Here is a 24,489-nt window from a genome sequence, read left to right on the forward strand (position 1 = left end):
TGACATAATATGTTCTATAATATAGAAAATATACTTTTTGGTGTTTTTTTGAGACTAGAGTCTTACTCTGTCATCCTGGATAGTGCGGTGGCATTGTACATCACAGCAACCTCAAACTACTGGGCTCAAGTGATCCTCTTACCTCAGCATACCGAATACTTGGGACTACAGGCCAGTGCCACCAGGCCCTGCTAATTTTTCTATTTTTAGTAGAGACAGGGTCTCATTCTTGCTCACGCTAGTCTCGGAACTCCTGAGCTCAAGCAATCCTCCTGCCTCGGCCTCCCAGAGTGTTAGGATTGCCAAGTGTGAGCCACTATGCTCAGCCGAAACTATACTTTAGATGTTAATATATGACAAATACACAATTCGGTTTTCAAAAAATAAAACTCTTAAAGTCTGTTCAAGAATTTTTAAAGAATAAAATCATGTTAATGTTTATTCTTTCTTTGCAGAATAATTATATTGTACAATGTGAAATTCTAGGAATATTGTTTTAAAGGTTGATCTTACTGAAAGTCATAAAGACTGATACAATTTCTTTTCTTGTTGTTTCATACATTTTACCAAAGAAAGGCAAACTTATTTTCAGCAAAAGAACCCCAAAATTTGGGTTCTGGGCATTACCAATTTTTTTCATAAATACCATTATCCAACTAACCTTCATTTTGTACTTGTATTTATTTAGTGTTTCTACCATGGCTTTTGAAAGTATCCTTAGCACCACTAAAAAACATTTTAATAAAAGCCAACGATTAACATTTCTCAAAATAATGTATATATATATATGTGAACATATATGCAGTCTCAAAAAGGAACCTTTTTGTCTTTGAAATATATACCTTTTGACCTCCTGGAGCTTCAACTGTATGATGTTCTTTCAATTTTTGTTCTTGTTCCATTATGTCTTTCAAATGTTCATTTACCTTAAAATATAAAAATATTAAGTTTGAATTTAAATTCAAATATAATGATAAAATAATATGCATCTAAAATACCTATAGTCAGATCCCTTATGTCAAATATCATTGCCACTCTGCTAAGGAACATTTCATTTTCACAATCAGAAAAACATAGTTTACAGGTGCTTTATTTGATATTCTTTATTTGATACATAGCACTACTATATGTCAGGATCTTGTTGAAGTGCTAGAGGAAAAAATGTCCATTTTAACACTTACAAAGCAAAATAATACTACTTCAAGTAAAAATTTTACATTCTATTTTAGAACTAGTAAATAAAAATTATTTATCTTAAAATTAATGTTTCTGTTATTCATAGGAGACTGTGCATCAAGTTCTAAAGCTCTGATTTCACAGACATAGCCATGGATGATGGGTAGGATTTAGTGCAGTCATACTGCCAAAGTTATAATACAGGCAAAATTTTTGCCTATGAAAACTTTTTGTGGAAAAGGCCTAATTTATCTCTTATCAGATTATAAAGTAGCTCACAATCCAAAAAGGTCAAGACATAGTCTCCCTAGTCCATAAACTATTTCTTGATAAGATTCTAGATAAACTTTGGATTTTGAATTCACGATTTTAAGGTCACTCTAATAATAATAAATAAAAATTCACATTTATTAACAGAAGCACGCACGAAAATATTAATGCCATTGGCCACCAAAACTTTTCAGTCCCCAGTTGGTTTCTAGAATTTGAAAATTTCCCTTTTCTTTTTAAAATTCAGCTCTATAGTATAAACCTTTTAAATTACATTTATCTATCATGTCTAGATGTTTTAACAGGAAGAGTTGTAGTTTTAGTCTGATATGATGCCAAAATCACTCAGATTTCTGTGTTGGTAATGTATGTGTTATAATGCATTTTTAAAATTTCCATGCATTTTCCATATTTTAGTCTGTTTATAAACAGAGGTAGGGGAGAAAGACAGTTCAAACCTGAGAAAGTTTATAACTTTTTCTGATGATTTGTGTGTTTTTAGTATTTTCATTTCTTCTTCTTTTTTTAATTTAAAAAAGAAACACTTTCTAATTCTTTGGCAGGTAGATGTAACTGACCTGTCAATTTGGAAAATATCTTCATTTTTTCAAAATAGTTTTTACTAATTTCTATCCAAAAAGCAAACCAGTTACAAACTAACATTTAAAATTACTATGCAGGGCGGTGCCCATAGCTCAGTGGGTAGGGCACCCTAAGGTTGGCAGGTTCGAACCTGGCCTGGGCCAGCTAAAACAACGACAACCACAACAAGAAATAGCCAGGCATTGTGATAGGCACCTGTAGCCCCAGTTACATGAGAGGCTGAGGCAAAGGAATCACTTAAGCCCAAGAGTTTGAGGTTGCTGTGAGTTGTGATGCCATGGCACTCCACTAAGGGTGACACGCTGTCTCAAAAAAAAAAATAAATTATTATCCATTCATTTATTTATTCACATGTTCAACAGGTATTTACTGAATGCCAGTTATGTGCCAGATACTATATTAAGAGGCTAGGTGGACTCAGTGCCCATAACACAGTGGTTATGGTGCCAGCTACATACACCTAAGGTGGCTAACAATGACAACTGCAACAAAAAACAGCCAGGTGTTGTGGCGGGCACCTGGCGCCTGTAGTCCTAGCTACTTGGAAGGCTGAGGCAAGAGAATCGCTTAAGCCCAAGAGTTTGACGTTGCTGCTGTGAGATGCAATGCCACAGCGCTCTACTGAGGGTGACATAGTGAGACTCTGTCTCGAAAAAAAAAAAAGAGGCTAGGGGTACAATGGAGTACAAAGCCAAAATGATTCCTGTCATCATAAAGCAGGGGAGATAGAATAGCAATGACCAAAAAAAAAGGAAAAAAAAAGAAATGCTATAAATAACTAAAAGGTAATTAAAAAAATACTGAAAGAAAAGATGCCTATTATGGGAAAAATAGCTTTATCAAAGAAGGCTTCTGCTTTGGTCTCAATGTTTGCCCCCTCAAAATCTGTATGTTGAAACTCAGTCCCCAAAGAGATATTAAGATTAGGGCCCTCACAAATGGAATTGGTTACTTTATCCAAGAGGTTAAAGTGGCACACTAGCCTACGTGAAAACCATTTTTAAAGCAGAGAGCAAATTCTCAACCTGATAGTCAATCTTCTGGTACACTGGAATTCCTAGCTTCCAGAACTGTGATCAATAAATTATTGATGTTTAAAAATTACCCAGTCTAAGGTATTTTGTTATAGCAATCCAAACAGACTAAGACAACCTCTTGAGAAGTAAATTTAAGCTGAGTCTTAAAAAGGAAAAGAAGCTAGCCACAATAAAAGTGGAACATTCTAGATAGGGAATAAAAAACACAAGTGGGCCAGGTATGGGGGTTTACTCCTTACTTAATCCCAGCACTTTGGAAGGCCAAGGCAGACGGGATTGCTTAAAGCTAGGAGTTTGGGCGGCGCCTGTGGCTCAAGGAGTAGGGCGCCGGTCTCATATGCCAGAGGTGGCGGGTTCAAACCCAGCTCCGGCCAAAAAAAAAAAAGCAACATAGTAAGACCATTCTCTACCTAAAATAAAAAATTAACCAGGCATGGTGGCACACCCTTGAAGTCCCAGCTACTTGGAAGACTGTTGCAAGAAGGTTACTTGAGCTCAGGAGTTTGAGGGTACAGTGAGCTATAATGACGCCACTGTACTCTAGCCTGGGTGACAGAGCAAGACCCTGTCTCACAAAACAAAAACCAAAACATACAAGCAAAGACTCTGGGGTAGAAAAAATACTAGGCTGGGCATAGTGGCTCATACCTATAATTCTCGCACTCTGGGAGGCTGGAACAGGTGGATTGCCTGAGCTCAGGAGTTCAAGACCATCCTGAGCAAGAGCAAGACCCTGTCTCTAAAAATAGCTGGGCGTTATGATGGGCACCTCCCAGCTACTTGGGAGGCTGATATAAGAAGATCACTTGAGCCCAAGAATTTGCGGTTGCTATGAGCTATGACACCACAGCACTCTATAAAGGGCAACAAAGTGAGATTCTGTCTCAAAAACAAACAAACAAACAAAAAACCAAAAAACTACTTAATGTGTTTGAATAACTGAATAAAGAACAGTAGGGCTAGAACATAGTAACCAAAGAGGTTACAAGATGATAATGGAAAGAAAAGGAGGGCCAAATAATATAAGGTATACCTTTGCATGATTTGGTTCTTTTTATCTTGTCTTCTGGGATTTTGCTGTTATTTTTTAAAGTTTAAATTCATTTTAGCCACTAAAACTGATATTAGCCATGCTATTTACATTTCTCTATGGCAGATTTTTTTAAAGTTGTATATATATTATCTAATAAATAAAGGGCATGAACCAAAATAAGAGCCAGAAAGAGACACTATACATTAAATACGAAAGGCAAAGATGAAGTCACAGTAAGACAATCAATAATGAAGCTTGGGCTGGCAGAACGGAGAAAGAAAAAAAATATACCCTGCACTTCAGGTTGAACCAAATGGTTTTAAATTTAATCTCAAATGGAATGTGGCTATGACTGCAAAAAGGTGCTGCACATTCCTGATTACCTAATCCTCAGGTAGATTTCTGTATTTCTAAAGTGCCTAGCTTAATTCTGTAGTTTAAACTACCTCTTTTTACTTACTAATTTAGTCAATGTTTATTAAATATCATCTTTCCCAAACATTGTGCTGGTCAAGGCAGTAGAACTAAAAAGAAAGAAGACAGTCACAGTATCTAACCTCACTTAGACTATCCTAGTTGGAAAGACATTTTTAAAAATTAAATGATTAAACAAAGTAATTAGAAACTCTGAAAAGAACTATGAAAGAAAAAAAAAATACAGTGCTAGATAGAAAATAAGGGTTGAGAAGTGCCTGCTTTACACAAGAATGTTAGGAAAAAGTGGTATCCAGGCAGAGAAGTGATGGAGCCAAAGCACCAAGCCATGCAGAAAGCTAGGAGATGAGCTGCCCGGAACAGGGACCGTCACACTCAATGGTTGAGAGGTGAGAAAGTTCATGTAGCTGGAACGAAGTGAAAGAAGTAAAAAAGAGGAACAGTGGCCAGGAGACAAGCATGCAGAAGCACACAGGAGCCGGATTAGAAAGTACTTTGCAGGCTGTGGTAAATTTTACATTTTGAGTATATGAAGGCACTGAAGAGTCATGGGCAAAGAAATGACATAATCCCAAGTTGTACTTAAAAAGATACTTTGGGAGTTTCAGTTCTAGTAATAGTGGAATAGCATGGATCACATTAAGACTCACAGGACAGCAATTATCAACTCCAGGCAACATATAAAAAGTTAAAGATACTGATGAGCCACCACAAGCAGGCAAAAGCAGGAAAGGATTCAACTTTGGCTAAAAAAAAAAAAAAAAAAAGAAACACACTGAGTAAAATCCATTTTTATATGACTGTCTCCTCAATTCACATAGTGCAGAGTGGCTAGAACTCTTGCAGAAAACTGCAGTCCGGTTGGCTTGAGGAATCAAGGAGACATCTGGCACTGTTAAGACTGGCTGGATAACGAGGGGTATATCTTGGGAAGAATGGAATCAATAATTGGGGTAATCCCAAATCTGCATACGAACTGCCATCAAATTCTTGGATGAGCCCTAGAAAGTGCATGTGTCTGAAAGACTCCAAGGAGCACAGGGGGAACATAACTCCTGGGAGGCTGAAGAAGCTGCCATTGCAAGGGAGACAGAGTTTGCTCTTCAAATCCCACCATAATAGAGAGGACTTGGAAAACACCTTGGGTTTCCACTGAAACTTTAGAAGGTTCGCTCATGCTTTAGCAGTAAAGATTGAGTTTATACGGACAGAAAAGTATCATTTGAATATGTCAACATGGAAATGTTTATGGACCAACACAGGAACAATTTCAGAGTAAGAATGAGGATGGGAGAGAAAGGAGGGAAAATTAAGGGAGTAAACAACTCTTTTAAAAGGTTCTGTTTCTGGAGACACCAAGGGTTGTGTCTGGATGGGGAAGTTTTGTTTATTAGGATGGGAGAATGTTTGTTTTCTTATGAGAATGAGCCTATAGAAAGCAAGAATAGGATAATACAGGAATGTGGGAATAAAGGATGGTCCACTGATCAGCAGCAGTATTATGTGTATCATCTGGAGCTTGTTAGAAATGCAGATTCTTTAAGAAGTTCAAAATAAAAACAAAATAAAAAAACACCAGATTCTTTAGCTCCAATCCAAACCTATAGAGTCAGATCCTGCTTTTTTTCTTTCTTTCTTTCTTTTTTTTTTTTTGCAGTTTGGCCAGGGCAGGGTTTGAACCCACCACTGCCAGCATCAGATCCTGCTTTTTAACAAGTTCCCAGATGCAATGGCTTGAATGTTCATCTCCCTACAGTTCAAGTTAAAACTTAACTCCTAATGTGGCAGTAATGAGGTGGAACCTTTAAGAGGTGATTGGGTTATAAGGACAGACCCAATTCATGGATTAATGCGCTACCTATGGTGGCTTTACAAGAATAAGACAAGATCAAGGAGTAGGGCGCCGGTCCCATATGCCGGAGGTGGCGGGTTCAAACCCAGCCCCGGCCAAAAGCCACAAAAAAAAAAAAAGTTGGGTGGCGCCTATGGCTCAAGGAATAGGGCTCCGATCCCACATGCCGGAGGTGGCGGGTTCAAACCCAGCCCCGGCCAAAAAAAATAAAAAAATAAAATAAAGTAAAAAAATTAAAAAAAAAAAAAAAAAAGAATAAGACAAGAGAGCTGAGTTAGTATGCTCAGCCCCTTTGCCATGTGATACCCTGTGCTGCCTCTAGACTCTGCACAGTCTCCACCAGCAAGAAGACCCTCACCAGATGTGGGCCCTTGACTTTGGATTTCTCAGTCTCCACAACCAGAAGAAATAAATTCTTTTTCTTTGAGGCCAGGCACACTGGATCACGCACTCTGGGAGGCTGAGGTGGGTGCATCACCTGAGCTTACAGGTTCAAGACCGGCCTGAGAAAAAAGAGGAAGACCATATCTCTAAAAACAGCTGGGTGTTGTGGTGGGCACCTGTAGTCCCAGCTATTAGGAAGGCTGAGACAAGAGAATCGCTTGAGCCCAAGAGTTTGAGGTTGCTGTGAGCTCTGATGCCACAGCACTCTACCGAGGGTTATAGAGACTGTCTCAAAAAAAAAAAAAAATTCTTTTTCTTTATAAATTACCCAGTTTCAGGTATTCTAACATAGCAAAAGGAAATGTCCTAAGACACCAAGTGATTCTTTCTTAAGCACATTAAAATGTGAGACGAACTGAAACAGTGGACTAACATTGTGAAAAAAGTAACAGTTCCAGGGCAACGAATATTAGGGAACTTACCTTTGACAGGAAGGAGGAAACTTTTTCCATTCTAAAAAGGGGCAATGAGCACTGATGCAGAAAGCTTTACAAATTTGGGAGTATGAAAAGGAGATAATTCCTTGGGCGGCGCCTGTGGCTCAGTCGGTAAGGCGCCGGCCCCATATACCGAGGGTGACGGGTTCAAACCCGCCCTGGCTGAACTGCAACCAAAAAATAGCCGGGCGTTGTGGCGGGCGCCTGTAGTCCCAGCTACTTGGGAGGCTGAGGCAAGAGAATCGCTTAAGCCCAGGAGTTGGAGGTTGCTGTGAGCTGTGTGAGGCCACGGCACTCACCGAGGGCCATAAAGTGAGACTCTATCTCTACAAAAAAAGGAAAAAAAAAAAGGAGATAATTCCCACCTAATAGCTTCCCATCTCTGGTTTCAAAAAACCAGAGGCAAAGTAAGCTGTCAGTGTGGGTACTGCTGACAGTAATAGGGAAAAGGTTACAAAAGGTCTGCGGATTAGAGGAAAAAGTATGAAATAGTCATCCTGAAGTGTGAGAAAGCAAACTACTTAGCAACACGCTTGTTGTTGGACTGGTAGTGAACAGCTGAGTGTCCCTCTGAAGTCTGTGCTTATGAATTTAAAGCAAACCCAGCTGCCTTGTAAAAATTTCTCCAGCAACATTAACCTCTACAGGTGCAGGTCAGTGATACGGATAACTAAGCTCAACCGTCTGAGTTACTACCAGATGAGTAACAAGGAGAAAGGAGGAGACAGAAGAACTGATGGTAATCCTAAAAAATCTAAGTTCAAAGAACAGATGTGAAGTCAAGTAAGACTGAGGAGTTAATAGGCACAACGGTTTGGAAGTCAGGATGAAGTTGAACATTCTTAATAGTAGGGGATTTAAAGCAAGTTGAGTTAGAAGGGTAGGAGGAATTGTTTAAGAATGGGAAGTCTGCAATGGGATGTGAAGGCTGCGGCTTCTGAAGATGAACAGGTTTAGGATGTGGCCATGATTCTCTGTAGCTGAGGAGTGGAGAAAAGATCACTAAAGAAGAAATAAAGGAACTCCATGGTCAAGAGTATTAAATGAGCCTTCTACAGTGATACTGATATTACGGATAATGAAGATAGTTATAAGAGTTGTTTTTACATTTAGCTTCGTAGCAGGGGCTTCATGCAAGCATTCAAAGAAAGTATATCTAAAAATGTAATTTCTTTTAAGTCTGTTCAGTGCTTGCCTACAGATGAGGTTTAATTTTATCAGGGTGAGAATTGCAAATGAAAGTGGATCAAGAGGAATTAACTACCTAAATTGGCAAAAAGAGTGATCAACTGACAATTTTAAAGCATCTTCAAGACCGAAATCACAGTTCAAAACAATTTCCAAGAACATGAAATGAATATGATTTTGTGCAACTCAGTCAAGCAAACCTAAGAATCTTCTAACCGGAAATGTGAGAAAATTATGACAATATTGAACTCAAAAAAAATTTACTAAATACCCACTATGTACATAGTACACTATTCTGAGTGCTCTGAGTTTTGTAATTATCTGCTATGAGCTGGATTAAATTATTAAATATAATTATAGATATTACTGATCATACAGAGATCCATTTCCATCATTTTAACAGTTTTTTTTTTTTCTTTTTTTGCAGTTTGGCAGGGGCCGGGTTCGAACCCGCCACCCTTGGTATATGGGGCCGGCGCCCTAGCCCCTAAGTCACAAGCTCCGCCCATTTTAACAGTTTTTTAATCAAAAAATTTAAGTAAATTGTACATCCTGGGCTTACACTTCAATTTAAAACAAAAAGTAATGAAGTGGCAATATGTAATTTAGAATTCACTTTTTCCAGTTATGAGACTCATTTTTACCCCAGTGAGTATAATCTTACCTTATTTATCCAGTACATGACAGCATCCTCGATATCATAGGGCAAATCCGTGGCTTGAAAAAAAGCTGAATACTGTTGAGCACACGCAATTACTTTCTCTATACTGATCATTTCTACGGTATAAGCCATCATTAGGGTATCCATCATGGCCAAATGTGCACTCTGAAAATATGAGACAAGAATAGTTCAAAATATAGCTTGGAAACTGTTGTTTATATATTTTGAAATATTAACAACATCTGCTAACAAGTAGCAGAATTAATAACTATAGAAGACCTGCCTTAGTAAGAAAGCATGCTAAACATGAGTTCTGAGGATCTATATTTAATATGCTCATTATTCTCTAGATGCTCCTTTGCCTGTTTTTCCTATTTTTATTATTTTTTTAAATTTTTATTATTTTTGTAGGGGCAAAGTCTCATTTTATCGCCTTTGGTAGAGTGCTGTGACGTCACAGCTCACAGCAACCTCCAGCTCCTGGACTTGGGCGATTCTCTTGCCTCAGCCTCCTAAGCAGCTGGGACTACAGGAACCTGCCACAACACCCAGCTATTTTTCTTTTTTTGTTGTTGCAGTTTGGGCAGGGCCGGGTTTGAGCCTGCCACAACACCTGGCTATTTTGTTGTTGTTGTTGTTGAAGTTTGGCCGGGGCCGGGTTTGAACCCACCACCCTCAGTATCGGGGCCCGGTGCTATTTTTGATAAGGTCATAATCATTTACACAGCAATACAATTTACCAAACTTCAGAATCATTTTCGATGATCTTTCCTCATTCTTCACATCCACATAGTAAAAGTTTATAGATTCTACTTCTAAAATGTCTCTCACATCTATGCACGTTCTTGTTCTGATTGCCACAATTCTAATTCACAACAAACATTTCTCACACCTGAACAGGGCAAAAAAATTCTTCAACTTTTTTTCCTAACTCCATCTTTCTTGTTCCTAATTTAATTCATCCAGGACAGGATAACATCTGAGCTATTCGCTAGGTAGGAGAGGACTTTCTAGTCTTTCCTTTGGCTTTTTTTTCTATTTTTTTCAACATACAGTTACATCGTGATTCTTTAAAACCCCAAAGATTACGAAAGCATATAAAGTAGAAAGTGCTCCCCCACGTCCCCAGCAATATCTTCAGTTTGTTATTGTGTTCTTACCAAAAAAGTTGAATGCACATCAAAGAGGTATGCATTTGCATTATTTGGTATTACAAATAATGCTACAACACTGCATTTCTCCAGGGATAATTCTTAGTTGCGGAGCTACTGGATCTAAGAGCAACCACACGTTTTGATAGATAACCACTAATCTGCTCTCCGAAAAGATTATACTGATTTTATCTCCCACCAAAACGTTTATCATGCTGTCCACATTTCTACCAACATCAGGTATTTACTTTATCTGTATCAGTATGAAAAGTTAAAAGAACCCCCCCCACACACACAGTTGTATTTAACTTGTAATTCTCTTTATTACTGAAAATAAGCATTTTTTTTTTTTTTGAGACAGAATCTTAAGCTGTCACCCTGGGCAGAGTGCCATGGCATCATAGTTCACAGCAATCTCAGGTTCTTGGGCTCAAGTGATCCTCTTGTCTCAGTTTTTCAATTTTTAGCAGAAATGGAGGTCTCGCTTTTGCTCAGGTTGGTCTCAAACTCGTAATCTCAAGCAATCCACCTGCCGTGGCCTCCCAGAGTGCTAGGATTGCAGGTGTGAGCCACCACGCCCAGCCTGACAAACATCTTTAAATGTGTTTTAGTAACCACTTGCATTTCTTCTTTGGAAAACTGCATGCTCATATCTTTTACTATTCTTCCTTTTGGGATGTTCATCTTTCTTAATTGATTTAGAAGAGTCCGTTATATATTAGGTACATCAGCCTCTGTCATTTGGGTAGCAAATAATTTTTCCTGGTTTGTATTTGGACTTTCAACTTTAGAGTTTTGCTACATAGCTTGAAATATTTACTTGGAAAAACCCGTCAATCTCAATGTTCTCTTTTACTGCTTTGAAATTCATACCAGTTTACAAAGGTCTTCACCCAAAGAATATAGAAATCTTGGCTTAGCACTGTAGCACAGTGGTTACAGCACCAGCCACATAGACCAAGGGTGGCAAGTTCGAACCCGGCCCAGGCCAGCTAAACAACTGCAGCAAAAAAATAGCCAGCCGTTGTGGCGGGCACCTGTAGTTCCAGCTACTTGGGAAGCTGAGGCAAGAGAATCGCTTAAGCCCAAGAGTTTGAGGTTGCTATGACGCCACGGCACTCTACTGAGGGCAACATAGTGAAACTCTGTCTCAAAAAAAAAACAAAAAACAGAATATAGAAATCCTGTCCTCGGGTGGCGCCTGTGGCTCAGCGAGTAGGGCGCCAGCCCCATATACCAAGGGTGGTGGGTTCAAATGCGGCCCCAGCCAAACTGCAACGAAAAACAGCCAGGAGTTCTGGCAGGCGCCTGTAGTCCCAGCTACTCAGGACGGTGAGGCAAGATTGCCTAAGCTCAGGAGTTGGAGGTTGCTGTGAGCTGTGATGCCACAGCACCCTACTGAGGGCAATAAAGTGAGACTCTGTCTCTTAAAAAAAACAAGAAATCCTGTCCTCTATTTTTTCTATTACTTTAAATACATCTGGAATTTACTTTTGAAGATATTATAAACTAGGGACTAGCTGCTTTTTCCAAATCAGAAACTGAATTGTATCCTTCCCTCAGAAAGATATCCTTATTCTTTTTCTGCACAATAAAGTCTGAACTCCTTAACAGAGGTAAAGCTCTATCTTATTAGCTGCTTTGCACTTAACAGTCTAGCTTCTCTAATCTATACTCCTTTCAAAATAGACTTCTGTTCCTCAAATCTGCTGCCCAAGCCTTAGTGTCCTCATTGCTGTCGTCCTTACAATATAGACTAAGTCATATCATTTTAAATGTTACTCTCTTTGTGAAGCTTTTGCTAATTCTCTTTCCAATCAAAATGACTCATTCCTCCTATGAACAAGCTACAGTTTCCTACAGACACAGTTTATGCTTGCATTGTATTCTGAATTAATTATTTAAAGTAGGGCATATACACTGGTATGTTTAAACAGCTCCCCAGATGATACTACTGAGCAGCCAGGGTTGAAAAACACTGATTTTTCTCATCACTGTACAGTCACCTGCATACAACTCTAGTTCTCCAGGTGGGCAGTAAGACTCTTTAGGGCAAGGACATTATCTTAGTGACGTCCTATTCCCTACATCTAACATGGTACCTGGCAACTACCAAGGCTAAATAGAGAGGAAAGGAAATGAAAAGAAAACCCAAAGAATGGGAAAAAATATTTGTAAATCATATATTGAATAAGGAACTTATATCTAGAATATAGGAAGAACTCATAGATCTGAATAGTAAAAAGACAACCCAACTTTAAAATGGACAAAGGATCTGAAGAGACATTTCTCCAAAAAAAATGTACAAAGGACCAGGAGAGGTGGCTCTGTAATCCTAGCACTTGGGAGGCTGAAGTGGGTGGACTCCCTGAGCTCAGAGGTTCGAGACCAGCTTGAGTCAGAGCAAGACCTTGTCTCTAAAAACAGCTGGGCATTGCAGCAGGTGCTTGTAGTCCCAGCTACTCAGGAGGATGAGGCAAGAGAATCAATTCAGCCTAAGAGTTTGAGGTTGCTGTGAACTATGACATCATGGCACTCTACCAAGGGCAACAAAGTGAGACACTATCTCAAAAAAAAAAAGGGCAGAGAGAGGGAAGGAGGGAGGGGGTGGGGGCTTGGTGTGTTCCACATCTTTTGGGGGCAAGACACGATTGCAAGAGGGACTTTGCCTAACAAATGCAATCAGTGTAACCCGGTTTATTGTACCCTCAATGAATCCCCAACAATTAAAAAAAAAAAAGGCTCAGCACCTGTGGCTCAAGCTGCTAAGGAGCCAGCCACATACACCTGAGCTGGCAGGTTCGAATCCAGCCTGGGCCTGCCAAACAACAATGATGGCTGTAACAAAAAATAGCAGGGCGTTGTGGCAGGCGCCTGTAGCTCCAGCTACTTGGGAGGCAGAGGCAGAAGAATTGCTTGAGCCCAGAAGTTGGAGGTTGCTGTGAGCTGTGATGTCACAGCTCTCTACCCAGGGCGACAGCTTGAGGCTCTGTCTCAAAAAAAAAAAAAACAACAACAAAAAAGCCAATAAGTACATGAAAAGATGCTCAGTGTTCTCAGTCATCAGGGAAAAGCAAATCGAAACCATTTGAGATAACACTGGATACCCAACAGGATGGCTATAATAAGGAAGTCAGATAATAACAGTGTTGGTGAGAATGTGAAGAAACTGGAACCCTCAAACACTGTGGTAGGGATGTAAAATGGTGCAGTCACTATAGAAAATAGTGTGGCTATTCCTCAAAAAGTGAAACACACAGTGACTATTTGACTCAGTAATTCTAAAGTTAGATATATACCCAAGAGAAATGGAAACATGTCCATACCAAACTTGTACATAAATGTTCTACATGGCTAAAAAGATGGAAACCACCCAAATGACCATCAACAGATGAATGAATAAGCAAACTGTGGTATACCCACACAGTGGAATATTATTTTTCAATAAAACGGGGTAAAGTACTTGTATATGCTACAACCTTAAAAGTGTGCTAAGATGCCAATCACATATACAAAACAAAATGCATATCATATGATTCTATTTATATAAAGTGCCCAGAATGGGCACAAATACAGAGACAAAAAAATGGACCAGTGGTTGTTTAGAGCTGGAGATGGGCGGTGAGCGAGTGCCAAGGATGCAGGGTTTCTTTTTAAGATGGTAACAATATTTTCAAATTAGGCTGAGTGTAGTGGTTCACATCTATGATCCTAGCACTGTGGAAGGCTCAAGTAAGAGAATCATTTGTGGCCAGGAGTTTGAGACCAACCCAGGCAATATAGTGAGACCGCCATCTCTACAAAATTTTTTTTTTAAATTAGCTAGCTGTGATGGCACATGTCTTTAGTCCCAGCTAGTCAGGAGGCTGAGCCAGAAAAACTGCATGAGCTCAGGAATTTGAGGATGCAATGAACTATAATTGTGCCACTGCACTCTAGCCTAGTAGCTGAATAAGACCTTGTGCACGGTGGTTACGCCACCGAGGGTGGTGGGTTCAAACCCGGCCCGGGCCAGGGGAAACAACAATGATAACTGCAATAAAAAAATAGTCGGGCATTGTGGCAGGTGCCTGTAGTCCCAGCTACTTGTGAGCCTAAGGCAAGAGAATTGCTTGAGCCCAAAAGTTTGAGTTTGCTGTGAGCTGTGATGCCACAGCACTCTACTGAGGGCAACATAGTGAAACTCCGTCACCAAAAAAAAAAAAAAAAATTTTTTTTTAAATACCTTGTCTCAAAGAAAAAAAAAAAAAGAAAAACATTTTTGATTGTGGTAATGGTTCACACCTCTGTGAATATACTGAATATATCACTGAATTGTACAATTTAAATGGTTGAAGTATATGGTATGTCAATTATACATAAAGCTGTCAGGCCGGGCACAGTAGCTCATGCCTGTTATCCTAGCACTCTGAGAGGCCAACATGGATAGATTGCTTGAGCTCATGAGTTCAAGACCAGCCTGAGCAAGAGCAAGACCCTGTCTCTACTAAAAATAGAAAAACTGAGGCAAGAGGATTTCTTGAACCCAAGAGTTTGAGGTTGCTATGAGCTATGATGATGTCATGGCACTCTACACAGGGCAACAGATTGAGACCCTGTCTCAAAAAAAAAAAAAAAATACATAAAAGGCCAGTGTGGTGGCTCATGCCTGTAATCCTAGCACTCTGGGAGGCTGAGGCAGGTAGACTGCCTGAGCTCAGGAGTTTGAGCCAGCCTGAGCAAGAGCGAGACTCCATCTCTAAAAAATATAGCCAGGCATTGTGATGGCCACCTGTAGTCCCAGCTTCTCAGGAGGCTAGCCTAGTAACTGAGCTAGCCTCCTGAGTAGCTGGAGTAACTGAGTGATCAAGAGGATTGCTTGAGCCCAAGAGTTTGAGGTTGCTGTGATGCCACAGCACTCTACTAAGGATGACAGATTGAGACTCTATCTCAAAAAAAAAAAAAAAACCCCAACTAAAAATGTATTTTTATTCTATTTAGAGCTCCCTGGTTAGATATGTAAATGAAGTACAGAGAGCAAGTCAAAACAGTGTAATAACTAGCATGTAACTATCAGCATAATGATGCTTGTTTAGCTGCCATTTTAACTCTGCCCAAATTTTTAGGGAACAGATATCACACACAATGAAGCATTTGAGAGTTCTCTTTAGTCTGTATATATAAAGATTGATGAGTATCTGGTTTACATTTTGTCATTTACATTTGGTGAATTTAGTAATCATACTACCCAATGAAGAACTGTTTTCAAAATAATGCTATACCCAACTGATGTTAAAGCTTTATTGCCAACTTAGTATGTACATGAAGTAGTACAGCCCAAATGTCCACTAAAATGAAAGGCCCAGACCAACAAAAGATATGTCACCTGAGCAAATCCATCAACTTCATCTGGACTATATTTAATCTCAAATGTGAAATTAAGGATGTTTAAACATGGCTGGATGGACACATAAAAGAATTGCATTCTAGTAGCCAAATAAATACAGTAAACAAGGAAAACAGATTAGAGCAATGGTTCAAATATAGATGATTATCAGAAATCACAAATTCCCTAATCTCAAATCTTAGAGACTCTGATTTATTAAATCCCTAGAGAGAAGGCTAAGAATAGCTTTCAGAAGTCCTACCCAAGCGGGGCATGGTGACTCACACCTGTAATCCTAGGACTCTGGATTACTTTAGCTCACAAATTTGAGACCAGCCTGAGCAAAATTGAGACCCTGTCTCTAATGAAAATAGAAAAACTGAGGCAAGAGGATCGCCTGAGCCTGAGTTGGAGGTTGCTGTAAGCTATGACACCACAGTTCTCTACCCAGGGCGACAGTTTGAGACTGTCTCAAAACAAACAAACAAAAACAAAAACAAGTCCTACCTAGCTACAAGAGATTAACTTTTTTTTTTTTTTTTTTGTAGAGACAGAGTCTCACTTTATGGCCCTCGGGTAGAGTGCCCATGGCCTCACACAGCTCACAGCAACCTCCAACTCCTGGGCTTAAGCGATTCTCTTGCCTCAGCCTCCCGAGTAGCTGGGACTACAGGCGCCCGGCACAACGCCCGGCTATTTTTTGGTTGCAGTTTGGCCAGGGCCGGGTTTGAACCCGCCACCCTCAGCATATGGGGCTGGCGCCCTACTCACTGAGCCACAGGCGCTGCCCTCTCTGAGAGTTTTCAAGGAATGGAAATCATCACAGGAGGTACCCTGGCCAGAAAACATCTTTGAAAGGGAACACAGGAGTAAGACCAAAAATGTAACAGACTTTCCTGTTCTCAGCTTCCAGTGGTATTTCAAGCTACCAAGAAGTATAGAAATACAAGGCAGCCTACTCACAGATACTCAGTTTTTCTTAATCTCCTACCATATGATCTATATTTCATGTGTTTGTTTATGAAGTGTGCAAACACGTACGTACACACACACACAAACACCAAACAATAAAATGTTACTTATATTTCACAAGAATCTTGGCTGACAAGGAATAAGATAAACATCTTTTCTAGGCTTTTGTATGTGATCATCAGTTTGTTTACTTGTGAAAAATTTAAGCTAATTTCCACGCATTTCTTTTTTTTTTTACATGAAAAGTCTTTATTAATTCTCTTGTGAAAAATCTATACAATGGCTGCAGATAACATCACTGTAGAGTCTTTAGTCCTTCGCCTTTTTGCCAGCACCAACATTAGCCTTTGCAGTCACCCTGACTTTCTTCATTCTGTTCTTGCGTTCCTTTCGCTGCTTTCTTGATGTCTTTTTCTTCTTATACAGGCCATGCCTTGCAAGTCTATGTTTGGGTTCATTTTTCTTTGCATAATCCAAAGAATCGTAAATCATGCCAAAGCCCGTTGTCTTCCCACCACCAAAGTGAGTTCTGAATCCAAATACGAAGATGACATCAGGTGTGATCTTGTACATTTTGGCTAGTTTTTCTCTAATTTCTGTCTTTGGTACTGTTGCCTTCCCAAGGTGAAGGACATCAATGACCATTTGTTTCCTCTTAAGTAGTCGGTTAGTCATGAACTTCCTGGTCCGGATAGTTACTGTGTCGTTCATGATGGCGGGCGATCCTCGGGCAGCCAGGGAGGAAGAGCTTCCACGCATTTCTTTACATTTGAGACTTTGTATGAAGGTTGATCATACAAATTCAGTCATTCTTGGCCAGGAGGAAAAAGCACTCAGGGAATGAAACATTGCTCCAAGAATAGTTTCATGCTGAAATTATTTACTGTAACCCCCAACCAGTTTTATCTATTAGTTACTGAAACAACTCCTGCAGCTCCTCCCACTGCTGTCAATTACCAGGCAAAACTTGCCGGCTCCCCAAAACCTTGTTAAAGCCAAAGAAACTGTCACACAGCAATATGTAACAATATATCTTTTTTTATAATAAAACATCTTTCTCTTTGCTCTTCAGACATACTGACAACCACCCAATCTGCATGTATACCCTGAATTGCATTTCTTTCATTTCAAATAAAATATTTATTTTTTTTTAACTATTTTTTTTTTTTTTTTTTTTTGTAGAGACAGAGTCTCACTTTATGGCCCTCAGTAGAGTGCCGTGGCGTCACACAGCTCACAGCAACCTCCAACTCCTGGGCTTAGGCGATTCTCCTGCCTCAGCCTCCTGAGCAGCTGGGACTACAGGCGCCTGCCACAACGCCCGGCTATTTTTTGGTTGCAGTTTAACTTTCAGAGATTTGTATCTACATTTTATTTCAACAATTGCATTACCCAGAAAGTTTTACCTGACCACTACCTCCCCATCTCAGACTAGATTAGGTTTTAGGCACCTCTCTGACAGTTTCCAAAGCACCTAACAGTTGCAAACTTGTCTCCTTGTCCATCTCTAGATTCTTTTTTTTTTTGTAGAGACAGAGTCTCACTTTATGGCCCTTGGTAGAGTGCCGTGGCCTCATACAGCTCACAGCAACCTCCAACTCCTGGGCTTAAGTGATTCTCTTGCCTCAGCCTCCCGAGTAGCTGGGACTACAGGTGCCCGCCACAACGCCCAGCTATTTTTTGGTTGCAGTTTGGCCGGGGCCGGGTTTGAACCCATCACCCTCGGTATATGGCGCCGGCGCCCTACCGACTGAGCCACAGGCGCCGCCCCATCTCTAGATTCTTTAAGTGTCCAGAAAACAAGGACTGTGTCCCCAAGTACCACTCCATATTTAACACTTAGTAGGCGATCAATTAACATTTTCTGACTGAATATGTGTGCATAAAGCACATATTGTAATACTGACCAGAAGAACTAGAAATTAATCCCTCCATGACATTGTATTCAATGTCAACAGAATTATCCCAATGTGCTTTTCAATGGTACCCCTTTTGGTGGGGGCTATTATTACTTTTTAATTAAAAAACTTATGATACAATGCTTTTTAAAATAATTGCCATCATAAAGAGTATATCACCACTCTTAAATCCTTTAAAACAAGTCATTTTTATTCTAATATTCACACTATTTAGATTATTTCAGAATTTTAGCGGTTTTAGAAGAGTATTATATAATCATATTGTTAAAAGATTATTCTAAACTATATACATTATTACCTAAAAATAGTTCAATTCAATGTTTATTTGCAATAAACAATGAGTACTACATGATATGGCCAAGTCTATCCATTTCACTTCATCTTCATGTGAAGCTTCTTTGCTACTACCCTAGTACCATTTCTTGTTCATATTTCTATAAAACCCTTGTTAGTCTCACCACTTTCTTATCATACATCCTTTTCAGCAGTCTGAGTGATCTTAAAACACAAATCAGGTATATTGCCACATTTTTAAAAAACTTTCCAATGCCTCAATGAATTCCCACCAATTAAAAAAAAAAAAAAGAAAGGTAAAAAAAATCTTTCCAATGGCTTTCCATTCACTTAGAATCACAATTTTATTATCAGTCATTAGATCAATCTGGTCCTTGCTTACCTCTCGGATCTTAGACAGGTTCATACAACCAACTTGCTAGAGCTATGCTATTTTTTTTTTTTTTTTGAGACAGATCCTCAAGCTGTCGCCCTGGGTAGAGCGCTGTGACATCACAGTTCACAGCAACCTCCAGCTCCAGGGCTTAAGCGATTCTCTCGCTTCAGCCTCCCAAGTAGCTGCGACTACAGGTGCCTGCCACAATGCCCAGCTATATTTTGGTTGTAATTGTCGTTGTTGTTGGCAGGCCCAGGCTGGATTCGAACCTGCCAGCTCTGGTGTATGTGGCTGGCGCCTTAGCTGCTTGAGCCACAGGCGCCAAGCCAAGCTATGCTATTTTTAACATTCCTAAATTATGACAAGCCTATTCCTGCCTAGGAATCTTGCACTTGCTGGTTCCTCTGACTAAATGGTTCCATCTTTAGTAACATGCCTACCTTCTTTTTTGTAGTCCCATCCAAAATATCATTTCTTCAGAAAGATTTTCCCTAAAGATTATGTCTGCCTCCACCCTATTGTCTAACAAATCATGCTTTTTCTTTTTCTTCACAGCAGTTAACACTATCTCATGCTACCTAATTCATTAATGTTTCTCTTCTGTCCACTATTATTGTGCATTTTTTGATACTCATACCACTTCTGCCACTCTATAAAGCATACTAGATGCAGTTTCCTCACTTAGCTGACCCAGGGTCTAACACACAGCAGGACAAAATGAAGGAATGAATATTAAACCTACAAAGAAACCAGTTCCCAACACCCTTACTTGTACTGAATCATTTTATCTCATCTGTGTGACCTCTGACCTCATTTTGTCTCCTACTAATAGTTTTATCCTTAACTTTTCAAGCCTTATATTTTTGATATTATTCCCTTAACATTTCAATCCACTCCTCAATTACAATTCACATTCACCTCTTGGAACATCCTTTTAGACATCCACTTGATTTCTTTAGACCCAGGCACTCTATTCCAAGATGGATTCTCCGGGTCTAAAGCTCCAAAGCATGGAGCCAACGTAGAGGACAGATTAAGTGAGTAGGCTCTGGAGTCTAGCTGCCTATGGTAAACCTTGACACCAAATAATCTTGCCTGTGAGTCAGAACAGTAAATTTAACATCTCTGTACCTTATTTTCCTCATTTATAAAATAGTACTACAGACCTCAAAAGAATTGCTAGGGATTAAATGAATCAAAAACTATAAAGGGCATAGGACAGTACCTACTCTTAGAATTTTATAAATACTACCTACTGTTATCTAAAACACAATCACTTCTGACCATGAAGCAATAATGTAAGACTTAGTACTAGACTTGCCTTTCTGCCATAGACAACATTGGACAAAACACATAACAATCTTCAGACACTGGACCTTGGACAACATAAGAATGTTAATTCCTGAGAGAAAGGAAACAAATAAGGGCTCTACAGGCCGCTCACCTTTCTAATGGCACTTTAGGGAGGGTTCCTGCAAATCATATTGGACAGAAAAAGTAATAAGTAAATAAATAAATTTTTTTTAAAAAAGGGAGCAGGAGAATCTCTGCATTGCTGCCTCACTAAATTGAAGAGTGGGGCGGCGCCTGTGGCTCAGTGGGGAGGGCGCCAGCCCCATATATGGAGGGTGACAGGTTCGAACCCGGCCCCAGCCAAATGGCAACAAAAAATAGCTGGGTGCTGTGGCAGGCACCTGTAGTCCCAGCTACTGGGGAGGCGGAGGCAAGAGAATCGCGTAAGCCCCAGGAGTTAGAGGTTGCTGTGAGCTGTGACGCCACACCACTCTGCCAAGGGTGATAAAGTGTGAATCTGACCTTAAAAAAAAAAAATTGAAGAGTGACGGGAGTTTGGTGAAGCAGCTGCAAGTTGCAGGGCAGAGTACCAGAGGACAGGAAGCTGTGCAGAGAAATGCATATGGAGTCTGCATTGGCAGAATACAAATCTGCATATAAACAAGGTGAGACTCCACAAGCCTAGACCAAAAACAACAACAAAAACACCCCATCAGACAACTAAAAGAAGCAATAGGTGAAAGAATTCCTAGAGTTTCCTTAGGCTCCAACCAGCCTAAGGAAGAGAAAGATCACACTGAATATCCAGAGTACCTAGTAGAAAGTACAGAAGGGTCATACCTTAGAAGTAACCTTAAAATAGCCCTAGAGCCCTACTCCAGGCCTAAATTAATAAAGCTTAAAACCAAGTCTCAAAAGAATCAAGGTTAAGTTGATTTGCAAGTGCTATGCTCTGAACGTGTCTCCCTGAAATACATATATTTCCGTATGTTGGAAACTTAACCCCCAAGATGATGATAAGGAAGTAGGTCCTTTTGAACGTGACTGGATCATGAGGGCAGTTAGGATTAGTGCCCTTATAAAAGAGGGCCCAGAAAGCCATCTTGCCCCTGCTACCATGTATGGGCACAGACAAAGGCACCAGTTATGAGAAAGCAGGCTCTCATTGGGCAACAAATCCGCGAGCACCCTGACTTGAATTTCTCAGCTTCCAGACCTCTGAGAAATAAATTCCTGTTGTTAACATGCTAGCCAGACTATGGTAATTTGCTACAGTAAACCAAACAGACTAAGAGAACAAGTTCTGAAGCGCCAATAAAAATAAAATTCAGAACTTTTAAAAAATATTTTTGTTTTAAAATAATTACAGGTTCACAAAAGGTTTCACAAAATTCAGAACTTTTTTATAGGAGGGGTTGTGTACAGCAGCTCAAGCCTATAATCCTAGCACTCTGGGAGGCCAAGTGGGGTGGATTGCTTGAGCTCAAGAGTTCCAGATCACCCTGAGCAAGAGCAAGACCCTGTGGTCCCAGCTACTTGGGAGACTGAGGCAAGAGGATTCCTTGAGTTCAAAATTTGAGGTTGTGGTGAGCTATGACTCCATGGCACTCTACCTAGGGTGACAGAGTGAGACTCTGTCTCAAAAAAAAAAAAAAAAAGAAAAATTCATATGCTCAAAATTTTAACAGTTACAATATCTACCATTAAATAAGCAGAAAAATGTCTCATGATTTGGAGAGGAATAAAAAACGACAAAGATGATGGAATTACCACACAATGACTACTATTATTTGAGTATTCTGTCCTCTCCTAAATTGGTGTAAGAGCAAGACCCCATTTCTACTAAAAATAAAAAAATTAGCTGGGTGTGGTGGCATACACCTATAATCCCAGATACTAAGGAAGCTAAGGCATAAGAATCATTTCAGCCAAAGAATGTGAGGTTACAGTGATGCCACTGCACTCTAGCCTGGGTGATAGAGCAAAACTGTCTCAAAAAAACAAACAAACAAAAAAAAAAACAGAGGACGATACAGCTGAGCTACCACGTGAGCACACTCAGCCCCCTCACTATGTGATATCCTGTGCCACCACACAGGGAATTGTTCAGACAGTCCCCATAAGCGAAAAGGCTCTCACTCAATGTGTCCTCTCAACTGCAGACTTCTAGCCTCCATAGCTGTAAGAAATAAATTCCTTCTCATTATAAATTACTTACTTCAAGTATTCTGTTATAAGCAGCAGAAAATAGACTAAGAACTTTAAACAAATATGATAAAACATGAACATACCAAGAAGAATAAATGTAAAAAAAGAAATGAAATTTTCTAGAGCTTAAAAATCGGCTATCAGAAATGAAAGATTCATTGGATGAGCTTCACAGGAGATAAGACGCAGAAGAAGCTATCTAACCAAAGCACAAAAAGAAAACAACCTGAAAAGAAAAAAATGAACAGAGCTCAATGACCTGTGGGAAATCCTAGCAAGTGGTTATGTAAATGGAGTCCCTAATGTGGTAGGGGGGATAATATTCAAAGAACTAACAGCTTAATTTTTTTTTAATTTAATGAAAAGTATACACTCACAGATCTGAGTACCTAAAAATTCCCAAACAGGGTAAAGAAAACTCCAGGAAGGCACATTATTATAATAATAACCAAATTATTGAAAAAATAATAATAAAGAAATCAAACCACACATTACATACAGAAGAACACTGATAAGAATCACATCTGACCTCCCTCAGAAACAATGCAAGCCAGGAGACAAAAAATGCATCTTTGTTTTCTGAAAGAATAAAAAATGCCATCAACCTACAATTGTATACCCAGCAAAAATATCCACAAAAATGGAGGTAAAATATACTTTAGATCAACAAACACCCAGAAAAGGCGTCACCAGCAAATGTGTACTACAAAAAATGTAAAAAGAGGGGGACTTCAATTTCCACACATAAGGAGCTTAGACATCACCACTCCATCCAAACAGTAAGTACAAATCTGAACAGAATTATTAATAAATATCAATAACTCTAACTGAATCTGAAAGTGAGGTGAGAACACAAGGCAAACCCAGGGACTGGAGAGAGGAAAAACAGGGAGTCATGGCTTATCACAGCAGAGACTCTTACAAGTAGAAAACTGCCAGGGGAACCAGTGCTAGAGAAAGAAAACCTGGACTATAATCGATGAGTTGCTGGAAGCGCAGAGTAAACCGGTGGGAGACTTTAAAACCCACAGGAACTAAGTCATAGCTCCCCTTCCCCACACTTTTGCAAGTTTTACCTCCCAGAGTAAAGAACCTCCACCAGGTTCTTGCTCAACCAGGCTTTCACAGTAATATCAGAGAAAAAATCCACATGTGTTTCCAATAAGGAGAGGAAAAGAAGAACCATTTTGAAATGAAATACACCAGAACACTGACTTCTTTGCTTTTGCATCTGATTTGGCTCCCTGGTGGTCTTTGTGGGGGATTTTGAGACCTGGGCACAACACTTCCTAACAAGGCTGGCCCATAGATTTAATTGGATTTAAACTAGATTTAATTGGAGCCTAACTTCCTAACGTATTATCAGAGCCTAACTGACGGGGGAAGGAAAGCATACAACTCTACCATTCCATGTTGGAGAAGGGAAATATCTATCTAGTCTTTCCCATTCTAGCCTTTCCTCCAAAGATGGTGGAAAAAACTGAGAAACACTTATGAAGTCCCACTTCAGCAGTAGGCTCACTAATTATAGGACTATAGAAAGCTCCCTCTGCCACCACTTACTGCTGCCTTACTACTAAAAGCCTATCTACAGCAGTTCCTTTTACCCAGTACATCATTTTTAGCTATCAAAAAAAATCACAACGTATATTGAAGGCAAAAAAACAGAGTCTGAAGAGACAGCAAGCATCAGAACCAGACATGCAGGAATGCTATAATTATCAGAATGGGAATTATGATTAATATGCTTTATAAAGGCTCTAATGCTTAAATAA

At 39.6% G+C, this 24,489-nt stretch overlaps 2 protein-coding genes and 1 pseudogene across 5 annotated transcripts in view; 1 reads left to right on the top strand and 2 right to left on the bottom strand.

Annotated features, from left to right (window-relative positions):
- LOC128596151 (chromobox protein homolog 3-like) overlaps window positions 1–24,489 on the top strand; it is a 121,778-nt pseudogene that overhangs the window by 70,224 nt on the left and 27,065 nt on the right.
- Window positions 1–24,489, bottom strand: part of CAMSAP2 (calmodulin regulated spectrin associated protein family member 2) — a 129,779-nt gene that overhangs the window by 49,010 nt on the left and 56,280 nt on the right. For all 4 annotated transcript variants that reach the window (XM_053605620.1, XM_053605619.1, XM_053605618.1 and 1 more), the window contains exons 3-4: window positions 9,140–9,301; window positions 843–926 (exon numbers count right to left, since the gene is read on the bottom strand). In XM_053605620.1, coding sequence (XP_053461595.1) covers window positions 843–926; window positions 9,140–9,301 — 246 coding nt within the window. The remainder of the gene's footprint in view (window positions 1–842; window positions 927–9,139; window positions 9,302–24,489) is intronic.
- Window positions 16,266–17,690, bottom strand: LOC128596152 (40S ribosomal protein S24-like). Its single transcript, XM_053605628.1, has one exon. It carries the CDS (start codon window positions 17,381–17,383, stop codon window positions 16,934–16,936), a length of 450 nt encoding a protein of 149 aa, XP_053461603.1. The 5' UTR covers window positions 17,384–17,690; the 3' UTR covers window positions 16,266–16,933.

Source organism: Nycticebus coucang, chromosome 10 (assembly GCF_027406575.1).
Source record: "Nycticebus coucang isolate mNycCou1 chromosome 10, mNycCou1.pri, whole genome shotgun sequence".
Lineage (NCBI taxonomy): Eukaryota > Metazoa > Chordata > Mammalia > Primates > Lorisidae > Nycticebus > Nycticebus coucang.

What these genes read in the sequence shown, in the direction of transcription:
- LOC128596152 (XM_053605628.1), bottom strand. Translation starts at nt 17,383, where the DNA reads ATGCGTGGAAGCTCTTCCTCCCTGGCTGCCCGAGGATCGCCCGCCATC.